Raw genomic sequence first — 25,902 nt, forward strand, 5'->3', positions numbered from 1 at the left:
GGCTGTCCTTGGGTACGAAGTTAGGACCTTATAATCAATAATATCCTCATCCTTTTTCTGACTCACTGAGGAAAAACATACATTTGCCTGGCAGCTAGGGTCTCCAAATCTATTTGTATATTAGCTTAAAGGTGGGGTAGGTCATTTTGGAGAAACCAGCTCGAGTGCGCTAAAATGTGAAAATAAATAGCCGGAAAAAATCTGCCACTTCCTTACAGAGCCCCTCCTCCAACACACACGAACGCGCACATGACCAATGAGGGCACGAGATAAGTTTGTGCACAGAAGTGAACGCTGACAGGCAGGTAGGCCATCCAATCATTTTAGCCGGGCCTGCTAAAATGATTGGTCGTGCTTTTTACAGCGCTACGGCTTCCACAGATGACATTTTTGTATGTATTTATTGTCAAAGCATTTAATTTATTCATTGCTATCGGATGTTAAGAGCATTCCATGGAATACAACAAAAAGTGTTAAATAAATTACATGTTCATTTAATCATGTTTCCACACTTAACTTATATACAGTACCATAGTCCTTTCAAAGTATTTGTCAACACACAAAAACTTATATATGACATATATATATATATTTTCAATTATTTTTATTGAGTTTTCTTTAACGAGGTACAACCACCCAACCTCCCTTCCCCCTACCCCATGTTGATAATAGACACTGTGACTTGGTGACGTGATTTATGTCACACAGATTAAATTGAGCACAATTCAGGATATTGTTACCTTGTAATTTATATAATTATTTCAGCACCCTTCTGGATGAAATATTAGAAATCTTATTATTGGGTGTCTTCCTGATTTGACTAGCAGTCAATGCAACAGCAGGCCTATATTGACAATCATTTTAATAATAAAAGGGAATGTGATTGATGTTCATCCCTCTCTACACCATATAAAGGAATAAGATATTGAATTGTATTTGTCACACTTTAGTTTTATTGCAATGCTGAAAAGAAGGAGCCTTATTCACACCCTCAGAATATTACGAACTATAATGAATGACATTTGCATTCTTCTGATAATTAATTAAAATGATTTAATTCACACCCTAGCTAACCCTCAGGAGACCTGCTGATTATAGAGCTGTGTTAAAACATTAGAAAAATCACAATAGTTAAACCCTTAATATATAAACAAAGCATACAATAACATACTAATCTATAGAACAACAAAACCGCAGTTTGACTCGAAGTCAAGTAAAAGCAATCAAGACACAAATCAAAATAAGTGTATTTTGTTTGCTACAGATGGACATCAGGACATCATAAAGCGTTCAAGCTACCATTATGGATAAATAGATTATGAGAAAGACTGTGTTGTCACAAGGCAGCTGATTTGATTTAGGCAGCAGGTGGTAAGCTCAGACTCGAGCTGATATATAAGTGTTGATTTTAACTGTAGCTCCAGACAAAAGCTTTAAGGCACCAGTTCAATCCACCAGGACTCCTTATGGGACAGTCAAACAGCTTTAGAACCCTCTATGTTTTAATAATGTGACATCTCCCCTCTCTCCTTAATGGCTGACTTTCACCCTGCCTGGCTGTTCAGGAACAAACACTTCTTAAGCTGACTCGATGGACCACATACCAAGCAAGCTATTTCTTTCTGAGCAAAACTGGCCCTAATCTCCAGCATGTCCGTGTGTATTGACCATAGTGTTAGGGAATAATTAGCTTAGGTATTCAACCTTTGACACAGTTCATAATTTTCTCCTTTCACTGTCTCTTTTCCAATGGCATAGGTCTACGGCCTCGGGTATTGCTGCAATCTCTCTTAAGGAGGGGCAGCTTGGGCGCATTGTTGAGGCTATGACAGAGCACAAGCCGCCATGAGGTAGTTTATTGTTCAGGGACGTAGGTTCCCTGGCGCACATTCTTTTCTATGGACAACAGCTAGTTAGATTCAGGGTCCATATTTGTTTAGTCTCGCTGATGAGGATTGTTGATTATTACACTCGGAACTAGTTAAAACCTCAAATTACAGAAGAGTTCTTCAGAATTGGTTTGGCAACCGCTGTGACCCCTCGTGGCGGCATCAAATGCCTTGTCAATTCTCCGGCCGTAACTCCATAATAAACCATCAGTGTTTGCCATCAAAGTTCCTGTTCTCTCAATGTCTCTCGGAGTCCTGTCTCCATTGCTTCAGAATTTTCCATCACACATAGGATGCATAAAAGAAGTGGACAAATAATCGGGACAACAACCATGGCTTTGTGGCCCACAGTATCGAAGTCTCGTGGTTGGCATTTTGGCCGTTGCCATCTTGTTGTTTTGCATACGAGAGGGTAATACAAAGTACAACTAAATACTGAAAAGACATTTTTAAACGACCAATATGTTCCAATTAACTTTCATGATCTGAAAACACTTTGTCCAAGACAACAGCATGGTACTGACCTGTCAATCACAAGGTATCCTAGCCCTTAAGCATACCCTGCTTTGTCGTTTATTTTTACTCTAAATTGGGACTCAAATTAAGCGTAACGTTACAAGTATTGAAGAAGACTTGAAACATGCAATAGTAACAGTAAACTCACACTTTTTACTGAGGTAATAAATCAACAGAGAAGTTAGGTAATGTTATTATAGACTTGTATACAACAGGACTGTTTTGCAGCCTTAGGAGTTGGATATGAGGGAGAATGCAAGTTAAAGGCATGCATTGTCTTCACTTAATAGACCCGAAGGTTGCCGCCTTGTATCCAACAGCACACAGATGCGTCTATGGTCTGTTGGTTTGTGAGAGGTCAGAGCCTTCAACAGGATTGTTTAAAATGAGACATAAGTTAGTTTACATTGAATTCAGTTAATGGATACAGTCACTAAGGCAACATGCATCTTGAAATAGATATTATAAGATTGCCTAAAGCAGACTTTTTTTTAATAGGTTAGGTTAGAAATAATTGAGGGTTAAATTATTAAAATGCGACCCTGGCCTTTAGATAGAACAACTTAACCGTGAAATGAATGTAATAAATGTCACATTGTATGATACTGACGGGCTGTCATGAGAGGGAGAGAGAGAGGAAAAGAGATGCCTCGTTTATTTCCCCTGTGTTATTATCAGAAGTTACTGTAAACTGTTGAATAATGTAGTTCATCTACTTTTAGTAGTTTGTTTAAATGTTTTAATTATGTTGTTTTTGTTTGTAGAAGTGCATCATTCCTTGATTTATTGTAAAAATGAATCTGAACTTTTTGATCTGTTATGATGATAAACTGAAGCAATTTCAAAATGAACCCAATTAACTGAGTTTTAAATCGTCCTACTTAGTTTATAAGGAAATTATGAAGAGGAACAAATTAAATGATTTGAAAATTATATCTACAGTATGTAGGTGCTGACGCTGTTGGCGGTTCTAGTGTTAACAGACATTTAAATTAAATATGTGTAATGGCAAATGCCATATATGATTTTCTTACCTGGAATTCTGCCTTTTTGAACAGACTTTTTGAGTCCTAGCTATATTGTCTGCAGTTTTAGGGTTAATATTGATCTAATATGATTGTCATCAGTCTAAATTAGATTTCAAATGATTAACTGTGTATGTAATGAAGATCATAGTGTGGGTTGAATCCATTTTCATAACCACTGTCTTGTAACTGATTTAAATGCGGAAACTGGGCTTATTCATCAGAATTGTGTATGACTTAACTTGACTTGCTTGACCTGAGCAATGCCTTGACTTGACTTGCTTGACTCTCACCACAGTGACTTGGGACTTGCTTGATACTTGTAGGTCAAGACTTGAGACTTGCTCATGACTTGCACATGTAGGACTTACTCCCACCTCTGACTATTCACAAATGTATACCTAGAGCTTGTTGGTTCAAAAATATTTTTTAAATAATCAAGAAATTGGATTGAATTGGAAACCCATAGAAAGAAAACAATATAGTTTGGCATTAAGACAGAAACTAGACAGATTCAAATTATTTTCTGATTTAATAGTATGTGTTTGTGTCCCGTGTGATTCTGCAGGTGTTTCCCAAGCGGAAGCCTTGAAGGAGGAGAACGACTCTCTGCGCTGCCAGCTGGACGCCTACAGGAACGAGGTGGAGCTGCTCAAACAGGAACAAGGCAAGAATCAACCAATGATCAGCGAGGAGGACAACACACGCTCTCAGCAGCTTAGCTTCCTGCAGCAAGCTCTGCAGGGCATGCAGAAGGTACGTTTCATTCAGAAGGATACTAAAGATGGCTCATACATTATTTTACTAAATTATTATAATTACTAAACATCATGCAAATCTAACTCAGATTTTGTCGCGTATCTATTGTGACGTTTGGATATTACTTGTACCCCAAAGCAGAGACTGACAAAAATAAAGTTTCAATGTGTTTAATAAACGAAGGTAGTCCAAGGCAGGTACTGACGACAGGGAGCTGGCTGGCCGTAGTAAGTCCAAAAACAAAGCTGCGGGAAAACGTTCCCGACAAAAACTCAAAAGAAAACTCCTTAACAAACTGTGAAGTGAACAAAAACAGACCGCGGAACAGCATGTAATTCTCTGGCAGAGAAGTGAGGTGAGGGCCAGGCTCTTAAAGAGCAGGTTGATCATGTGAGTGGGGACAGGTGTGCCTCATCTGCAGCCAGGAGTCTACCAGCCACGCCCCCTGTCACACACCAGCCCTGCAGAGACGGAGAGACAGAGTAGTGAGGGATAAAAGGAGCAAATAACAAGTAAAACACAACAACAAAAACCCCATGCAAAACATAACATTTATTACATTATATCATCTCACTGGCTGTATCCTTTGATTCAAATTAAAGCACCAAACAGATGACTTGAGTCAGTAGTTTTTACACATGCATTATTTTAAAATGAGCAATATATTATTGAGTAATATGATTCCAAATAGAATACAAGCATCTAAATCTAAATAAATGCATCCCTAACGTTTTTGTTTCAAAAAATATCCACCCGATCAATCAATCTAGTATTTTGTATAATATATACCATACATAGTATAATCAAGTTTTTTTTCCCTCCGGAACAATCAACAAATATCATTTGTTTCCTGTATATCATTTTTTCTTTGAGAATTTCCATGCTACCAGAATAATAAGAAATCACTTAGCTGTTGCACTTGATTCAGAACACTCTTGAAACATGTTTGTAAAAGGTCCTGGCCTAATCATACTTCGAAATGATTCCATTATCAGCTAAAGAATACGTTGTACAAAAGCCCCATTTTAGTCATGCAGGAAGTTTGTTGGCATTCTGTGTCGTTCCAATCAGCATGATTACCATCTTCTTGCTGTTAAAGCAGCTTCAATCTTTGCATTCCTGTGCCCTGTGCGATATTGCAAAAATCATAGCAAGTGGACTGTTATTTTTTAGTGTAAATGGCAGCTTTGGCTTATCATAGCTATTAGTAATCAGGGATTCAAGAAGAGATCAGACTTCACAGCCCCAGGTCATCTACAGGGCTGTTGCACAAGAAAAAGTGTTTCAGTTCACTGTAAAACAAGTATTAAAGCAGTTACGCTTTTCGCCCAGCAGCCGGAGGGATATACAGTATTTGTAATGGAAAAATGTATTTTCACTGATAAAGTCTATATTAGAGTAACCCTTATTTTTTCAAGATAAGAAAAATAATGTTTCTTTTGCAGGGAACGTTGGTCAAACTAGATTTTAAAGATCTCAGGGTTCAGGGCTTTGGTTTCAAAAGGCAATAACATGATTAACATAAGAATACCCGCTCGCAGGGGGGGCCAACAGGGGCCAGTCCCTGACTTCCCTTAAAAAAAAAGGTTAGAATATTACGATTTATTGGAACAAAATTAAATCAGACACCCGGATGTAAAGTGAAGATTAAACTGTTCATAACTTTATATAAAAGTAAATACTGTTTTTGTTTTTTATTTAAATTGTCCCTTAAAGTAAGTACTAAAACAAATACCTTAAATGAAAAAAACTACTGAAACAAAGGACTGTAACTAAATGTACTAAAGCAAATACCTTTACAAAAACAAATACAAATTACTTTATTTTATGTTTATTTCACACAATTACTTGCTTTTTAACCCGCTTTTATTGTGCCCCTCTCATGAAATAACTACCCCCAGCCTGGCCCCCTCCAGTCAAATTGGCCTAGAACCGCCACTGGCCACTCTGTGTTCCTGTTAACTTTGTCGTTGTGCCAGTCTATATTTTTTGTGCCGAAACTATACACCTGGCTTTGCTGCTTCCAGGTGTATTTAAAGGCCCTGCACATCAGAGGTCCCGTTAACCGAATATTTTCCGTCTAAGACAATGACGGAAAAATCAGTCCGTCATTTTGACAGATTAGATAAAAAAACTCAGAACAGCGCCAAATCTTCCCTGCAGCAAGGCCACGGTGTTATGCCGTGTTATGAATGCCCGCCAGAAAGGACATTATATCGGTTCCAAACCGTACTTTGCCGTACAAATCATTGAAATGTCTGCGAGATTTTGCTTTACACTGTGCGCGCTCCCACGAGGTGCATGCATAACACGCAGATAACACGGCATAACAGCGGCGCTAATAGTTCACGAGGGCGCTCTCCACCCCCCCCGTTGACGGGCAACGAAAAAGTCTAAAGCAACCTCTGCTGCACACCCACACAGGTGTTTTCACTCTGTCTGAGTAGACCCCTGCTATAGGAATGCTGGGAAATATGAGTTCACTACATGCCATGTACCAATTAGAATGATAAAGACATTAATTGTCCCGTCCAAACAGATGCATCATCCTAACGATTGTGTCTTCTCGCCCACACAGTGCTGATAGTCTGAGCTCTGATCAGTTACATTCAGTGAGAGCACCTGAGTGGGTGGACGATGACTGTGTAGGAGCTTTGAGGCATGAAATGTTGTAATTATTACATCCTTCAGGATTCAGGATTTAAGATATGTTTAAACCCACAATTGTACCCTTGCAAACTATTGCTTTTTTATCATGAAATATTTAATATCCCTTCATTATACACTGTTGTTTGAACAAAACCATTTCAATAAGGTGCCATGGGGTCATTGTGGTAGGTGTTTGGGAGATGGCAGACTAAACAGTGAATATATTATCAGATGAATTGCTAATGAGTATTATTTCAGTGCTCGTGTTAATGCATTTTTCCTCAGTAGGTGATTTATTTTATTTTCATTTTTTACATTTTAAGATTGAATACCTACTCCCTACTTTTAATTAAGCCTACAATAAGTAGTTATAATAATCATCAAAGAATGGCTTCTCAGCTGCAGTAAATTCAATATTTACAACCACACAACAACTTGTGTAACCAGAGGCCTGTACGACGAAGCCAGATTTTCGCTTAGCGGCTAACTTCAGGGAAAACTCTGGGTTTCCGGTCCTACGAAGCTGGTTCTCTTTTTAGCGGGCTAGATCTCCATGGTAACTTATGCTGAGCGGCTAACCTGCCCCGGAGCAGGTTAGGTTGCAGGCTAAGAGATCAACTCAGTGAAAGCACCGCCTGCTGACCAATCAGAGCTCAGTGTGCGGAGTTTAAAGCGATCAAGTCATATTACAGAAGAAAGGAAATACAGAAAAACTGCCGTTGCAGGAAAGACGGCCGGCAAAAATCACCGACTGTGTGAACGTGAACATTAATAGAATATCACCTCCAATCTTCAGAGCAATCTGACTATTATAACATTAGCGTTAAGAAAGCTTAATTAAATATCTGCCACAACATAAGTAACCGGATCAAAGTAACATTACAATCCGCAGCATATCACATCATAATGTATCATATATTTCCTTATCTGAGTCAGCTGAGCCCTATCTGGCCGTGCAACACTCACAGTGTCACATACTGTATGCAGAAGTATTATTTTAAGCAACACATGAAGTTGACGAAACACTCGAGTCAAATGTAATTAAAGTCAGATCGTGTCTTAGACGGGGCAGTGATATCATAAACCTGTTAATGTACGCATTCAAACACTTTTTCTTTTGCCAGCTGTATTCACCTTGCAGGTGCAGCTATGTGGCTTTTATCCTGGATGAAGTGTTTAAGTCATGGATGTTTAAAGTTTAACTTCTTCATATGTCTAATATTATAGTTGACTTTTCATTCAGGAAGTATGATAATAATAATAATGGGTATTTATAAAGCACTTCATATTTGATTTCAAATCCCGAAGTGCTACAAGTAGTGAGCATGAACAGTATAAATAAACATTACACAACACGGTAGAATTAATAAAAAGCAATACAAAATAAATAAAAGGGTGATAAAAAGGTCTAGGCAAAGGCTCTTTTGAAGAGATGGGTTTTGAGGCCTTTTTTAAAAGCCTCCACGGTCTGTGGTGCTCTCATTTGGTCGGGGAGAGCATTCCACAGACTGGGAGCAGCCGAGCAGAAGGCCCGGTCTCCCATAGTACGGAGCTTAGTCCTGGGGGGTTTGAGGAAGTTGGAGTTGCTGGAGCGGGTGGTCCGCAAGGAGGTATGGGGGGTGAGGAGTTCCTTGAGGTAGGGAGGGGCAGTTCCATGGACACACTGGTGGGTGAGGACGGAGACCTTGAATTCGATTCTCAGTTCCGCGGGTAGCCAGTGTAGTGCTTTAAGGATGGGGGTGATGTGATCATATTTGCGCACCCTCATCAGGATCCTAGCAGCGCTGTTCTGAATGTATTGGAGCTTCTGGATGCTTTTGTTGGGGATCCCGATGAGGAGTGCATTGCAGTAGTCCAGCCTGGAGGAGACAGCTTTTCGGCGTCAGACAGAGTGAGTGTGGGGCGGAGTTTGGCGATGTTCCTGAGGTGATAAAAGGAGTTCTTGCACAGCTGTTTAATGTGGGCCTCAAAGGTCAGATGGGCATCCATTTTAACACCCAGGTTGGTGACTATTGAGGAGAGGGTAATGTCCTGGCCGGAGAAGGTGATGGTGGTGATGGTGGATGACCGAACCTGGTGTGGGGTGCCAACTATAATGGCTTCGGTCTTGGAGCTGTTGAGTTTCAGGAAGTTTTGCTTAATCCACGCCTGTAAGTATGACGCGCTGCGCTGTCAGTATGCTTGTCCATGTTTGTGATTGGTCGAATGCTCCAAATACCACCCCTTTCATGTGAACGCGCACCTAACTAGATAGGACACGGCTGGCTTGAGCGATCCACTTGATAATCCGCGTCGTAGTACAGTTTAGCGAGAGCGCGTATGTTTTGGATTAGGCCAACCGGCTTACTCAAACATATCCAGGTTAGGTTGAGCCAGCTTCGTAGTACAGGCCTCTGATCAATCAATAATATTTATGTTATGTTTAGTAATGTCTTAACTGTAGTTACATTTGGAGAAAAGGATACCATAAAATACAACATTTGCATTATTTTCTTACAGTAACACTTGTGCCACAGATACTAATCCAATATGTGGTAGCTGCAGGCATGTGTTTATTGTGGGGATAGGATATAATGTATTGTTGTTTTGTTGAACAATATAATTAGACATTTGTACAGAAAGCACATCCTTAAAATGGCTTGATTAAAGAAAACACATTGTTCTGTGTCCTAAGGACCAGCTTTGAGAACCTCAGCTGTAGGCTATGTTAAATAGAATATTAGCCTCAGGAACATAAAGTAATCCACTTGAAATAATAATATTTCTTCAGGCGGCTATCCACTTTTTCTGATCACCTGCTGTGTTGTCAAATAGCCCCAGCTTGCATTTACTCTTTCTTTAATAAAACTATATTGTAAATATTGTTTTCAAGGCTGAGGAGCATTTCCCCACTTCTGTCTCATTTGACAAAGTGTATTTTAATCACCTTTATGAAATGTGTCTCCAGCACGCATATGAAAACATCAGTAGATAATCTGAGCACTTCTCTTCTGTATAATATATGTTCTTTCAAAGGCCAGTGAAATATATCCAGCAGGATAGAATTGAATTCATAACCCTTACCGTTGAAATCTTAAGTCTGCTTGAGCCCTTTGCTACATATAACAATACATACATGTATATGCAATTATATAGCACTATGATTGACTACAGTTTTTCCAGTGTTACTCATTCTCACTAAGTACATTTTTATTGAGAAAATAGCCTCCGGTCTGATATATCATTTACATCTGACTCTGAACTACAATCTGTTTAAATCTAAATAGGTTTTCTGATTTGTTACATCAATTTGTAGGCCTTGTATTTACATCAGGAAATTGTTTATTGTTTGTTGTTACTTGCATTCTGTCTGCATCACTATAGAAAATTGGATAAATAGTTTGGCGGGTTAGACAACATCCGATGCCAGCTTCTATTTTTCAGTCTCAAATATCTGCTTTACAGATTACATTTACACCTTCCTGAGATTCAATCATGTGCTGTTACTTGCACATGCTGAGTGTACTATGTTATTTTACCTGCTTCCTTCCAAAACAGATTGAATGCCAGACTTTAAAGGTGATCAGATTTGGTCAATTACATATTTCATGTTTCTGCTTTTTAGCTTATCATCCTGTTAACATATCAGACTAGTATGAACAGTAATATAGTCTGTTTAAATTAGCCAAATAAAACTACACAGTACATCAGTAATCATTTCTACTGAGACTGTTCAAAATTACTTTAAACTTTTTCCTACACTGAGGTTTTTGAAAATGTGTCAGTGTATGAGTTGGGCATACAGTATATAAACTTTCTTTGCTTTCACCTTCCTCATGTCATCAGTTTTTTCACTGGACAACCATTTTATTGCCAGATATAATTTCCATTTGTTCCCCTCCCACCTGTCTATGTTTCTACACTGCAGTGTGTGTTTACCAAAAACTAAAAATGATTCAGACTAAATGCAGGTAATGACTATGCACCATGTCAAAATATTACAGTGTAATTTGATCATTGCCATTGTCTTGACAACATAATAAAAACACATAGTTGAGTGCTTGTTATAAATGAGGTCCCTGATATGCAGGTGAGCTCATTATGTACAGGTCTGTGTCCAGACCAGTGCTCGCTCACCTCAACTGACACACCAAGGTAACTGATGCATTATTCAGCACAACATTGAAAAAAATAAGTTGATGAATGAGTTTTTGTTTTGTTTCTTTTTAAGTTAAGGTTGGGACCCTGCATCACAGGAAATGATTATCCCTCTGTCAAAGATCAGCCTGGAGAAACAGTAACAACTGACCCATCTTCTGCTTTGTGTTTAGCAACTGCTGAGGATGAGAGACGAGCTGATGGAGCGAGAGGTAGAGCTACAGAAGAGTATCGAAGAAAAACAACAACTCAAGAACCAAATCCATGACCTCAAGTCAGGACTGCACAACCTGCAGCCTACACACACATCACAGGTCAGAGGAAAACACACACACACACACACACACACACACACACACACACACACACACACACACACACACACACACACACACACACACACACACACACACACACATACACACACACACACACACACATGCTAAGTCAAAGTGTTCATGTTTTTGTCTAAATGGTAATAATCAATCTTTGTTTAACAAGCTTAATTTCTGGTCTATTTAGAAAGAACAACGACATAATTGGTCTCGGTGCATGACAAATATTGCATATTAAGGAAGTTATTCAACACACCATTGGCTTCATTTAAGTGAATATTTCGGTGCATTTAAGTGGTGTCTGATGATGAATCAATCGGAACATAAGATACAAGATGGACATTTTCCCTAAAGGATCTGATAACAAGTGATCAAGACCTTTGAACATATGACAACATCAAAATCATGTCAAAGCTTGCATATGGAGATAGTCCTTAAGATTTCAGTCAGGGTTAACTTTTTGTTTTATGAAAGTAATCAGTCGATTTTTCCTGTCCTGCCATGCCCTTCATCTTGATTTGTAGACTCTGCACTATCTGCTGCTTCACGATAAAAGCAACACGATGTTTCGCCAGTTGAATGCTTTTAATGTGAACTTGAGAGCAGGAGAAGAAAATGGTTTGCATTAGCAGGAACTCAATACAGCTCTTCCAGTCTGTAGAAAAGAAAAGAAACAGTAAACGGAGATGCTGGTATCGAGCATTTACAAGAAATGAAATAATGCGGTTATAGTAGGCTTTATCCGGTTAGCTGATTTCTTAAATGTCATGTAAACGAATAACCTAATGGTTAGCATAACTTGAAAAGGGATCAGCGAAACTTCATTAGTTTAACTTAATGTTTCCGAGACATCGCTGTATCTCTGCTATGTATACATTTAACCAAATGTTGTATTCGCCTTTTACAAGAGTGCATATAGATAGCAAAATACTCCAGATGGGTTGAACGGCAGCTGGATGAAAGGAGAGATCCCTTACAGAGCATTGATTTGTTTTCCATTTGAAAGAAAATCATATATCTGGCTCAAAATGAAAGAAAATAAACTAGCCTGCACCAGTCAAAAAAAAATGTCTTCCACAGTTATGTAAGAAAGCCACCTATTAAACTAACGTCAGGTGACAAATATTATTCCTAACCTAATGACTTTATGGTAACCTGGTTACTTGGAGACCTGTAAACACACTTAAAGGGTTGAATTAGATACACCTATTGACATTAAATCACAAACAGTAACACTAGATTACATGCTGCATCATTCCCTATTAATCACATGTGTGTAAATGCAATTTAAATCTTGTTTGAGAAGGACATAACACGACACTAACAATAGAAACTGCTATATAGAGACAGTGTTAATGCATTCACTATTACTAAATATGTCCAATGTTCAACATGATAGCAATTTGAAAATGAAATGCTAAAAGTATTGAATCTAAGAATTCTTAATATTTCTAAATTAAAACTTTTGCTGGTTTTGAAATGTCTTTCCCAGCTTCAGACTCAAATCCTGATACAGCCTAAAAGTGTTACCTGTGTGGAAGAAGGTGGTTTAGGGCGCATGAAATCCTTGAATGAACTTTTACACCTAAGGGAGATTTATTTTACAGTATGTAATTCTGAAGCGGAAAATCTTTGCACATCTTGGGAAATTACCCTGTGAAGGATCATTGCCGTTCCTGTAATGTTGATGTTGCATCATAAAATAGCAAAGGATGGAGGAAAGGCAAACCAGAAGGTAACTGACTAACTGTTTCTACCACTTTGTAGATGCTTATATAGGGGATATAATCAAGGTGCCCTTGACTGAGGGACTTACTTGATGAACAATGCTAATACGGCTGCTAATGAGACAAATTGAAATGCTTGTTGAAGCCGTTTCTGGCTGTGTAAGGACTGTCCTTGAATTTTAGGGCAGACAAAAGCTGTGTAGAGACCAAACTCTTAACCCTACAGTAAAGGAATTACTGAAATTCACTGCTTTTCTACTCTGTAAGAGCCAGGCACATTTTTTAAATCACTCCAAAGAAGTCATTTATATTGCAGGACATACAACAAAGTCCTATTCGGGGGGGAAGTGTGCTCCTCTTGTGTCTTCATCTCTTGCTGGCCTGTTTTGTCTCGGCACAGTAAGAAGGAAGAGGGCAGACATGAGATTGAGTTTCAAGTTCAATCAGCTATGTAATTGGATAATTATAATACTAAAATGGCACTGTCAAGTGGTGCTGGATGACTCTGGTGGCTCGCTGTCGGCTCTAAGGTCATCTTTTTGATTCACAGAGCTGCTCAAGTTAGTATGCTGTGAGCTGATGGAAAGTTGCTCATCAGATATTCACAACTATTTACAAACTGCCACTGCATCTGCCACTTCTGGATGTATCTCCTAGTTGTGTTCAGAACTGATGCGGCTCCTCTGGAGGAGCAGTATTTTTGACTAGGAAGGATTAAAGAGATGGGTTTTTGAAGCTTTATTACTTTAGCTTGTTGTGGCTGACACTGGAAGGTGAGTCTTATCATAGTTTAAAGGCTGCCTACCACCCTCTGCTGTATTGCTCTTTTTCAGGATCCAAGTAATGTTTCCGTAGCGCTTTATTTTATGTCTCCTAATTAATATGAAGAATAAATTGATGTTTACTTATTTATTATTGTTAGTGTTGTATTTTCAATTGAATTTATTTAATTCACAAACAGTTAAAAAACAAGTATAATTGAAAGACAAAAAGGAGATGTGTGAAATGGGACACCCCCACAAAACTATCTGAAGATTAAGACACTAAAAATAAATGAATTTTAAATATATCTTAATAACTTATCTAGAGTTTATGTATATTAACTGAAATCCCCCTAACATTTACCAAAAACCCTAAAACTGAACTAATACCTTAACTACTAAGTGGTTCCAATACATGTATTCTCTTGGTCAAAGTTGTTATAGGTTAGCTATAAAAACACATATTAGACAAAGGGAAAACATTGGTTCAAATTGAATGCAATTCAGAGTAGAGTCAACTGTTTAAAAGTCCTCTTTTTCACAATAATTAGGACCATAATTATATAGTGTGACTGTCCTCTGGCTTGTTTATTTGTTTGTGTTAGTTCTGTTCCTGTTATTCATTTTGTGAGAACCTTATGCTATTCATTCAAATCAATGCATTATTAAATTGCCCTCACACGGCATCTCCCACTTTTATCATGGCTTTAGAGCCAGGTTGTAACAATAATAACTGGATGAACCGATAACATGAAGAGTTATTTACAAGGCTGTGTATGTCAGTTACCATGTAGATTAGACCACTTCTGTGTAATGGACTGCAGTTTACAAGAAAAGGTGGTTTTCTCCAGGGATAATACATGTTTTTCTTTTAGATTCCCTAGTTGTCCCCTTTTATCTCTGCATATAGGTATTGCTGTATAGTAGCAGACATGTTCTGGTGAAAATACCACAGTCCTCTATTTGGACTCAAGCTGATTTAACATTGTTTCAAACAGTTCTGCAGGCTTCATTATTCTTTATATGGTGTATTTCTTCCCCTCTACCCTGACCTGACACAACACGCCCGGTGCCAAAAGTTCAAAAGTTATCTTTCAGTTCACCAGACAGAACATAAGCAAGGATGCCAGGTTGTACAAGTTGCATGTAGCTGGGATCAAGGTAAGGGCACTATCTTTGATTGAGCTATCAATAATTGAATATAACTTTTTGAATTTTTAAATAATGCATCTTCATCCACTATGATTTTATCTATTTATTTATTTCCAGTCTTAGGTATTCAAGAGATAGAGGTGTGTGTATGGGAGATGTGAAAGTGTCTTAGTTGGTTGCAGGGACGGATCTAGACAAATATGCATGGGGTGGCAAGAGGGTGGCAGGAGAATTTCAGGGGTGGCATCCCCTGGCAGAAGTATATGCTGATTTAATTGCAGTCATATCAATCAATGTTAACTTGGAAAGCCACAATATTGATATTTTAACTCAATATCATTAGGTGACATTATTGTGGCACATCAGTAAAGCCTTACATATAAATATAAGGTGGCACACATCATTTAATGAATTTTAACTGAATGAGTTGGTTTCACTCTTAGACCAGCAGGGGTACCAAATCTATGCAGACTGCTGCAATAAGTACGTTAATTAACTGTCTCATCGATGTGTGTCTGTATGAATATGATAATATTAACAATCATAATTATCATTCCCATCAGCTGTCAATCCCTTTTATGATTCACATATTCAGTGTTATTATTAAATAAACTATATTTTTTGGAGGAGTTAATGATGAATGTTCCTCAAGATGCTTGATCACCCTCCTTCAAATTTGAAAGACCAGTAATTACCATCATAAATCAAAATAATCAAAAGAACAGTTCAGCGCCCCACAACTTCATTGCAAAAACTTACAACCTTGACTTTACATCAGAAAGAACAAACATTAAAGAAGTGACTAACTGCATCAATTAGGGTTAAAAAAACGTGTATTCAGCTAAAACATATACATTACATCGCTGCAGTTATTATCCAGTGGAAGGTCCTTACCTACTGGCCTAGTTAAATCAAAGTGGTTACTTTTTTTTGGCTGGGCAGTGTAGTTTTACACATCGTCTTATTTGACTTTCTCAGGACTTGAAACAGTCTTTTGGGGGCAGACCCCCTCAAAGAAGAAAGATATTATACACACGTAAGGTCATCATCTTAACAGTTTATTATTCTCATCGACTCATCCGTGAGCAGAGCATCAAGTTGGCATGCCTATAACAGCTGAATGTGGCGATTACCATCTTGTTCAGCAAAACGCCTCACAAACTTATTATGATTTAAAGCTATGGTGCGTTTTGATTCAATGCTGAGTACAGCCAAACTTGACAGGCTCTTCTCTGTCATTGTAGACAGCAAACAGTCGCGGCGCCAGAGTATTTTTGTTGGGTAATCTATGGTAGGGCTAACCCATACAGTGGTGGGGCTCAAGTCAGTATTTGCAATGTAATTACATACACGCTCCCCTTGACAGTGAAACGCCACGCGTGAGGTTTAGATTATTTCCCTGTCTCAATCCAAATTGAACTGTATGAAATAAAAAGGCACATTTGTCTTGTAGTAAATAAAAAGGGCGACCTGGAGCCAATCCTGCAATTTCCCCACAGGTGAAAGAGTTGACATGCTGAAAACCCAACCCCTGCAGGGGGGTCTGGGGGGATTCTCCCCCAGGACATTTTTTGAAATACTAACATAAAATACACATTCTGGTACTCTCTTGAGAAGAGAAATAAATAAATCTATTACTACACAACATATTTAAAAAAAATGAATGGTATTTAATTTTGTGTTACTTTGTTCTGAAAGCTGAACCTGCTGCTCCTCACAGAGGGAAGAGGCTGTGTGAATTACTTTACATTGTGGATAGCCCCCATTGTTCTGTGTGTCAAAATGGAAGACAGCCCACACACCTATCAATCATCAAACCGTGGGGTCTTATTTCATTACGTGTTGATTTCTATCAACACGTAATGTTGTATCGATGTATATAGAGATGTACTACAGCAAAAGTATTCTCCGTCGGGACTTCCTGCAACAACACCACGCCGTTATCTTGATTCTGATTGGCCAGAAGACATTATCAAAGATGTTCTATTAAGAAGACGATCACTCCGTGACAAAAGTTTTCAAAACCGTTTCTAGTCTTCGGTATTTCCAGACAAGTGGCTACTGAAATCAATCTTACTAACTGCTGTCTGTGCAATTTACTCCGCGAGTTGGCAGACTTTATTTAGCTTACTTTAACATCATTGTTCATGGTGGGGCTAAGCCATTTCTTGGTATGGCTGTAGCCTACCCCAGCCATACCCTGACCGCAAATACCTCATTCCTTCTGTCTACTTGGATCCGAAATGCTTCTCGTTTTGCGCTGTCCTCCCGTTCAAATGAAATCGCCGCCAATCATATTTCCAAGCTCGCGCCGGGGGGGGAGGGGTTACAAGGCTCGCGTCTTGTGCTGCATTCACTTGCACTCGGACATTAGAGATTTTCTCTCATAAATGTCCGATGAGCCACAACTTTTCTTTCAAAACAAGGCTGCCAACTGGGGTGGCAGCTGGCGTGGCAAGGCATTTTTCTGAGGTGGCAGCTGCCACCCCGTGCCACCCCGTAGAACCGCCACTGGTTGGTTGGGAAAAGCAGTAGAATTTCAACTTTCCAAGAACCCGTTGTCAGTGAGAGACTGTCGAATAAAAACATGTGCAGCGCTGGTCAGCAGAGACAAGAGCAAGATGTTGTTCTTCTGCTGGAGATTGTCAAGTCTCTGCTTCATCACACTCCCCTACATCTCGTTTCCCAGCATGTAAAAGAGAACCTGGACTACACATGCACACCACTCACTCCCACCATGCAACACTGCGTCAGCCTCCAACACTACCAAAACACAAGGATAAGCCCAGTGACTGTAGCCACAACACACACTCCTACTTTCCCTTTAAATGTGGCACTAAGAAGGTTAAAGTATTTGCATTCTCTTGATCCGTCTCAGTTTTAGGAAAGGTCAGGATTTGCCTAACAAGGATGATGACTTTGAAGTGTAAATGTGGAGTCTCAAGCCACTAACGAGTAGCAAGCTTGAAGTTAGTACTCATAATTAAAGCCTAAATAATGAAATAGCAGGGCCGATTAGGGACAATACAAAAAAATGTAAGATGTCTGCTGTCATTTCAAAACAGTACTGATATTGTTTAGGATGTCAGTCAGAGAGAACCAAAGAGGTATACTTACATATCTTAAAATGATAATGTATTTATTTAGAATGTGAAAACAATGTGGAAGCTTTTAGTTATCACTTTACAGAGAATTATGACTTGGATCTGATCATCCTCTCAGATTTACGGAGCTTCATAGTGAGTTTCAGCTCATTGTTTAGTTGCTCAACCCAGCACTTTACTTTACTGTTTTGGTTCACTCTTGTGCGGTTTTTGGCTGCGACAGACAGCTATTTTTTTGGGAGAAAAAGCTCTTAAAACCCACTCTACACTACCCGCTCGGCACCAAACACTAGACGGGCACATTAGAGATCAGCTGGAAAACATAGTGGAGCATTGAGCTTGAAAAATCACCCTATTTACCTCAGGAGTTAGTACAGACAAAATACATAGCTAAGTGAAGATTGAATGCATGCCATTCATCAGGTAGACAGAATGAATGATTATGTTTCTCCAGAACTGCTGCATTGTGTAAATAACCAAACTTTGCTAATAGGGGACAATATGTCAATGATGTCTTCACAACGTTTTTTTCTACACTCAAGTGACCAAAAAAGTTGGTTATGCAGCCAAAATGAATCACATCAAATAAATACTTACCAAAATGTTCTCGCTATTAAAAAAGTAACTCTTACTACATAAACTCAACTTCTCTGATTCTCGTTGTTGTTATAAACATTACATCTATGTCTTGACCTTTCTCATCATCTAATGTAGGAACATTTCTGCATATCATTCACATCAGTCACTGTAGGAAAATGAAATTGGTTGAAGCAGCATAAGTATAAGAATGCAATATAGAACAATACAAAAGGATTGGCAAGGATTTAATAAAGGAGGCCAGTTTTTATTTAGATTTGTAGATTTATTCACTGAAAACTCTTGCTTATATTATTCTATCTGGTGGAGGATAATATAATTAAAACATTTCCCTCTTGGCATACAGTAGGTGGATAATTCATAAACATATATACACTAAGACACTAAGACATTGTGTAAGGCCTCCGCTGCTCTCACACACTGCGACAGTTCAGCTGTGTTTGCATTGGAAGGTAGATTACATATTCATTCATTGTGTGCATTCACGCTGGATCGTAGCTGTCAGAGCTGCATTATTTCCTAATAACTGGGTATCTGCCTAATAATGCAGTTACCATATCTGTCCCATAGTCTCCTAAATCCACTCTCAATATGTCATCTCTCATCACACACCTGTCAGCACTGCTTTCATGTTTTCAACACCTTCCGCCATGAAAGAGACTTTAATCCTTTTAAACAGTATGTCATCATGTCATCTTAAACAACGTGTCTCTTTTCATATGTATTTATAAGGTACATTGTTTCTGTGCTGCAGATGCAACTTTGATTCTACAAATCAGCTAGTTTCAAAGCAGCACTAAACCTCAAAGGGTCCAATTATTTTAGGGTTCTATTCTTGCAGGTGTACATACACTAATTTTGACTGTTTGACGCTGCTTCAGTCCTTCTGAAACAAGACTGTGTGTGTGTGTTAGAGTGTCAGAGACGGATGGATAGTGACTTTTTGGTGTGTCTGATTGCATTAGTGGGTGACTTGTTTCTCGTTGACGTTTCCTCTTATTTTTCTAATTGACTAGCCGGAGACGTTGAACCAAGATCACAGATGGAGCGAACAGAGTGCTAATCAAGTCAGTGTAAGTGCAAAATCCTTGAGCTTTCACTACTTTACTCAAAATATTTGTCATTCCCTTTTATTTTTACATATTTCTCCTCCTCTCCTCCCCTCCATCCACTGACGCGGCACCATTACAGGAACATCTTCATAGGTCACTTGTCACTGACTGAATGACCCGAACAAAACGGGGTTAGAAAATCCAGCCTACAGTGAACATATAGAGTAAATATGCACACATAAATACATAATTGCACTTTCAAATCAGATCAAAACCTGAAGACAAGGCCAATGCATCCTGATTTCACTCTGCTATCAGACATTTCACTCAATTAAGATGCAAATAAATGTCTTTTACAGCCACACACAAACATGCAAATGTATTTCCATCTTTACGTCTGTGTATCTCAGACTCACAGTGAACACCAGCTTGATCATTAGCAGCATCGTTAACACTTCCTCTCCTTCTGTTTTGTTTTGCCCTTTGGTTTAACTTCATCCGCTGGCATCATTCTTTCACTTCTTCATATTGTTCTCATTGTGATGTTTTTCTTTTTATGTGGATTAGTTAGTGTTTAGTTTCTATTTTTGCATTTGCTTGTAGTGCAAAACGTTCCCCATGCTTGTTAAACACTCTAAAATAAGTAAGACTGTTACTACCCAGAGCCCTGGTATCAGTGTTTAAGGAAGGTTTTAAGATGAAGAGTGTTTTGTGATCTCTGTCTCTCCTCAGGATGTAACGGCATCATCAGTGGTGTCGTGCAGTCAGGACAAGGAAGCTCTTCCAGAGAAGAATCCACTGAGTCCTGTAAACTCTGAGAGGGACGCACTTCTCATCGGTATGCTGCCTTACTGTATCTCCATCTCATTCCTACATTAACAAATCAGCAATATGCTTTTTACTCTGGTGGAAATGTGTCTCTTTGACCACATTTTCACAATAAAGCCTAACAATGAAGTACAAAATTACAAGAAAGGTGCAGAACAATGCGTAGTGACCTAAATTACTCTCAGGTGGCCTATAGGAGTAAGGTTATTAACATCCCAACAGTTTGTATCTTGTATTCACTCTTTGCAGGTGCCTTAGTGTGCCTTTGCCAAACAACATATTTGTTGTTATGTTGTGTTTGGCTCCAAGTGCAAGCAGCGCTTTTAGCCGTGTTAGCAGTTCGTCTCTAGGGACTGCAGTGTCAGTCACTCAGTCAAACATCTCAATAAATATCACATGGATTACCAAGGAGTGTGAAATAGATATTCATGGAGCCCAGAGTGATAATGGAAATTCACTTTGGTGAGTTTTTGTCAGGTCATACATTTTACTTATTCTAACTCTTGTTTTTTAACTAAATACCTACATAACTCCCATAAGTCCCAGCTGTTCATTAATTAGAAAATGTTACAATTCTAACAAGATAAACTATTCTGCTAATCATTAGCATGTTAGCAAACTGATGTTATGTCTTATCATACTCATTATGCTTTAATGTCCTGTACAGTGATGGTGCTCTGATATTCTTAACTGTTTTACATGTTGTTATTTTTAGGGTTGAGATTTGAGCTTCACACAATCTTCATCAGGCCTTTGTTCCACTAAAACACTAACGGGAAGTTCACGAAATGACACCTTTCAATATAAAGAAATAAATACCACAATGCTCTCAACAGATATGTTACATTACATTACATTGCATTTAGCTGACGCTTTTATCCAAAGCGACTTACAATAAGTGCGTTCGACCAACAAAATACAAACTTGAAGAAAACAGAATCATATAAGTACATCAGGTTTCATAGAGCAAAAACATTTCAAGTGCTACTCAACTGGCTTTAGATAAGCCAGCCCTTTATTAATATATAAGTGCTTTGTTAATAGTTCTATCGCTCGAAGTGGAGTCGAAAGAGATGAGTTTTCAGTCTGCGCCGGAAGGTGTGTAAGCTATCTGCTGTCCTGATGTCAATGGGGAGCTCATTCCACCATCTTGGAGCCAGGATAGCAAACCCACGTGTTTTCGCCGATGGGAACTTGGGTCCCCTTCGCAGCGAGGGTGCAGCGAGCCGTTTGGTTGATGCAGAGCGGAGTGCACGTGCTGGGGTGTACGGTTTAACCATGTCCTGGATGTAGGAAGGGCCAGATCCATTCGCAGCATGGTAAGCAAGTACCAGTGTCTTGAAGTGGATTCTAGCAGTTACCGGAAGCCAGTGAAGGGAGCGGAGGAGCGGCGTGGTGTGGGAGAATTTAGGAAGGTTGAAGACCAGACGAGCCGCTGCATTCTGGATGAGCTGCAGAGGTCGGATGGCACATGCAGGTAGACCAGCCAGGAGGGAGTTGCAGTAGTCTAGGCGTGAGATGACGAGAGCCTGGACCAGAACCTGCGTCGCTTTCTGGGTCAGCTGGGGACGTATCTTCCTGATACATCATTAGTTTCACAAAGGGAGTACTTACTACACAGCTGATGAATTGGATTTGATTTGAATGTATTGCATTGTACTTATTGTCCCCCCTTTTGTGTAAAATAACCACAACGGGCACTACCAATGCCACCTCTGCAGCAGTTTGTTTCTCCGATCTGCTTCAGTCACTTCGACAAATTAGAGCATGAGAGAAGGAAGATATGAAGAGAGAAAGAGCCCATTTTAATCATTAGATTACATAACACAATGTGACTTCATGATGATGGGAAATATGGCAAACATCTATCTCCCTTGTGTGTAATGAACTACATTATTTATAGAAGTAAACAAAGCCTTGTCCTATTTTGGTGCTTGTTTTTCCGGCACGCTGCATTTTCACATGTTAATTGTCAGAGACATCCGTTGGCTCAAAGCATGAAAGATAAAACTTGCTCCTTTTTGTTTGGGAGAAAAAAGGAAATGCAAATTGTGCTTTACCAAATGATATACCCTTCTGCATTGGTCCATCTGGGTCCAGTTTTAGCGTCTTCCTCCAGAAACACTTGCATGTTCTGTCTCATCGCAGGTAGTTAGGTAGTCAATGGTGCTTGTCCTCTGTTCATGCCCACTCTTGATGTTTACTGAGGCGGAGGCGGGCTACAGTTAAAGTTCCCGACACCTTCTCATGTCAGAATCACTCCTCTTGACGTCTTGTTTGATGCTGAGTTGAAGTGAGCATCGCAGGGGGAAAAAGGGACACTCGGCTCCAGGAGGAAAACGTTTCATCAGCGAACAAAGGGTTGAATATCTTTGCCTTTTCTTTTCCTGCACACAGGGAATGTAGATGAACACAGTTGTGTTATCTTTGAACTGTTTTCTTCTGGAAAACTGAGAGGCAAAAATACACAAGATGAAAGCGTTTTTTGTTTGTATTGTTCAGCTGGAAAGGCTTTTTCAGGACAAGATGTTCAAAAAGAATGAAACTCTTATTGTGCTTCTGAAAACACCATTACAATCGTCTGTTATATCCTGTTAATGTATTTCTCTTGTTCTTCCTATTGCTAGATGTGGCCCTTGTTTGTACACAGTTACAGGGATGTTTTTAGAAATACTGAAGTCAAGAGTCAAAATGATTCCAGTTTAACCCCAACCTAAGAATTGTTGGTACGACCAAAAACCAAAATGTAATATTCAAAGTATTAAAAGACTATTCAATAACATATAGTCTAGATGTACCTTTAAATCCCTTTTACTCTACAAGGTAGTAGGACATTTCCCTTGAATTGTAATTCATGTAAAATGCCTGAAAAAATGTATCATCAGATGAAAAATACACCTTTAAAATCTTAGAAAAATAATTGAGGACTTCACGAAGTGGGAAAACAATTCAAAAGCAGGACATGGGAAACTAAATGCTTCAGCTAAAAGCTACATTACATTTATATGACTTTATACAATGTTCTAGACAATTTTTGCAGTAGTTGTCGTTAACTACATGTGATGGGATTTGTGCTGTCACAGTTCAAACAAACTACAGTATATGCTTTTTACTAAAGTAGGTCATCAATATGCAACATTGCTAACCTGTCATCACCATCTTTTAACATTCATTAGATTTTGTTCCAAGCAATCATGACCTATCCCATATGTTGGCATGGGGGCGTGTGGCGTGGTAGGTTGTCCGTAGGTGTTCAGATCAGGGGGTCACAGGTTCAAACCCCACTGCAGTCAGCATGTCGTTGTGTCCCTGGGCAAGACACTTCACCCCAAATTGCTCCTGTGGGGATTGCCCACAGTATTGAGTATGTAAGTCACTTTGGATAAAAGCGTCTAACAAGTAACATGTAATGTAATGTTGCTCTATAGTCTATATAGTCAGATCTTGCATGTTTTGCCGGTAAACACGAAGACATACATTAAGGTAAGATCATATCCAGAACCCCCACCCTAATCTCAGCTGTCGTTTTGGTGTCTTCTGTTAATCTCGTGATGCTCAAACGACAAGTCAAGGTGCAGGATTTCTCTCCCCTGGTCATCATCAGAGAGTCGAGAGCAGATGATTTGTTCAGTTTGTGGAGAGCTTCAGAATCAGACAGCTTTGATGAAAGATAACGGCATCAAAGCTGCCATTGAACACTCTAATCTGGAGCCGTGATATACAAGAGGCTCTCAACAGTGTTGTGAGTCTGACAAAAGTGACTCGATCATCCCCGCTTGTAATTCAGTCAGCCAAAATGAGGAAGAATAATACAAACTGATTTCTTGATTATTCTGCAGTGGTTTGAAGCCATGTTTAACAGGCGACAGAAACTGAAAGGCTGGAGCTTTGTGACAAGGTATGTGTTTGCATTTTGACAGTTTAATTAACATGTGTGCCTTCCCTATTTGTTTAACCTCAGGGATCATTTCAACCTTCCTGAACGTCCACCCGTTTGGAGCCAGTATGGAGTACATCTGTTCCTACCTGCAGCGCTTGGACACCAAGGTAACACACACACGGTCACACCCTAGACATAGTGACACAGATTAAATTCCCCTGCAGGGCTGACATATGGCCTGCTGTATGCTAGGGCCCTGCTGTGCCATTTTAGTCTCCTGGCATGCAAACAAGCCCAGAGTCAAGGAAAAGACATCAATTACTCTGAGGTTTTTTTCAGCCTTCATTTATCTCGGCAGAGCTTGGTGAACAGGAACATCAATTTAAAGCTTCACTGCTTCACACTCGTAGACCTGTACTTACCAGGGCTGTACAGTGTTTAAACAAATAGGCTGAATATCGAAGGTGTCTATAGGTTTTAGAAATAGTTCATCTTCACATAATCAATTACTTTTTATCATTTTAACCAGATAAGCTTTGCAGTGTGGAATAATGCTTCAATAATGTTCCACGGGTGTACCTATCTGAAATCCACAGGAAAATGATGGGAATGGCTTAAAAGTCCATGGCTTTTTTTGCATGACACAAATAAATTCAAGAATTAAAATAAATGGTCAAAAATCTTTCCAAAATACCACATTTAAGAAACAAAGACCTTGAGAACACCATAGAAAAAGCCATGCTGTGATTTTAACTTCTGGATGTTGAGCGCTTGTGTTCTGCTCAAAAAGCCCTTATTGTCAATATTCTTATAAAATCTACTGAATGCTCGTGTTGTTAGGTTTTTCATTTTAAAGTTTTGATGAGGCTATGAATAACCTAAATATTCCAACAGGTCATTTTATTCAGTGGACAAGATCCATACAATGATCTCACTATAAGGAAATGGCTACTATGGGGATTAGCATAATCACACATGAATTTGATAAGGCTCATTGCATCCACAAGAGTCTTCCCTCTTATTTCCACTTTCGAGTCCAAAGATCATGCAGAAATGTTAAGATACAACATTTTTTAAATAGGCGAAAATAATACATTTCTACTGCATGCAAAACACTGCATGCTTTTGTCCCAAAGTGCATGCAAGCATAAAAACCCATTTTCATTCTGATATTTTGAGGTCAAGGGACCACTGTGAATGTACCGCACCAGTTCTTCCCTTGCTGAATGTAGCCTTACTTTGCAGCATTATTGCCAGCTAGCATGATATTATTGGTAGCAATAGATTCTCACTTTAATATGAAAATATTGTATTCACTCCAATTTAAAAGTGAGCTTTCTTTAAAACAGTGAGGTCTGCCCGGGGCTCCCATCGATCCTGTGGGTCTCAGAGGGTTAATAGCAGCAGCCTCAATATACAGTGAAGCGATATTTTCTTTGCTCTGTTCGAGCCTCATTGCTTCTGTCCTGTTGCCGTTATCACTTTATAATT

General features: G+C 39.1%; 1 protein-coding gene across 9 annotated transcripts in view; it reads left to right on the forward strand.

Annotated features, from left to right (window-relative positions):
* The window catches only part of LOC117541056 (ecto-NOX disulfide-thiol exchanger 2-like), a 261,284-nt gene that overhangs the window by 230,760 nt on the left and 4,622 nt on the right, over positions 1-25,902 (forward strand). For 4 of the 9 annotated variants that reach the window (XR_004568261.1, XR_004568260.1, XR_004568259.1 and 1 more), the window contains exons 10-14: positions 3,999-4,186; positions 11,149-11,289; positions 19,668-19,724; positions 20,436-20,541; positions 24,493-24,578. Coding sequence is in view for 2 of the 9 variants with exons in the window: in XM_034208109.1 (XP_034064000.1) it covers positions 3,999-4,186; positions 11,149-11,289; positions 19,668-19,724; positions 20,436-20,541; positions 24,493-24,578 (578 nt within the window). In the remaining 7 variants the exon portion in view is untranslated. Of the gene's footprint in view, positions 1-3,998; positions 4,187-11,148; positions 11,290-14,877; positions 14,960-19,667; positions 19,725-19,842; positions 19,928-20,435; positions 20,542-24,492; positions 24,579-25,902 lie in introns of those variants that run through there. The other 5 variants (XR_004568263.1, XR_004568262.1, XR_004568264.1 and 2 more) reach the window with 5 other exon arrangements.

This window comes from Gymnodraco acuticeps, unplaced genomic scaffold (assembly GCF_902827175.1).
Source record: "Gymnodraco acuticeps unplaced genomic scaffold, fGymAcu1.1, whole genome shotgun sequence".
Taxonomy (NCBI): domain Eukaryota; kingdom Metazoa; phylum Chordata; class Actinopteri; order Perciformes; family Bathydraconidae; genus Gymnodraco; species Gymnodraco acuticeps.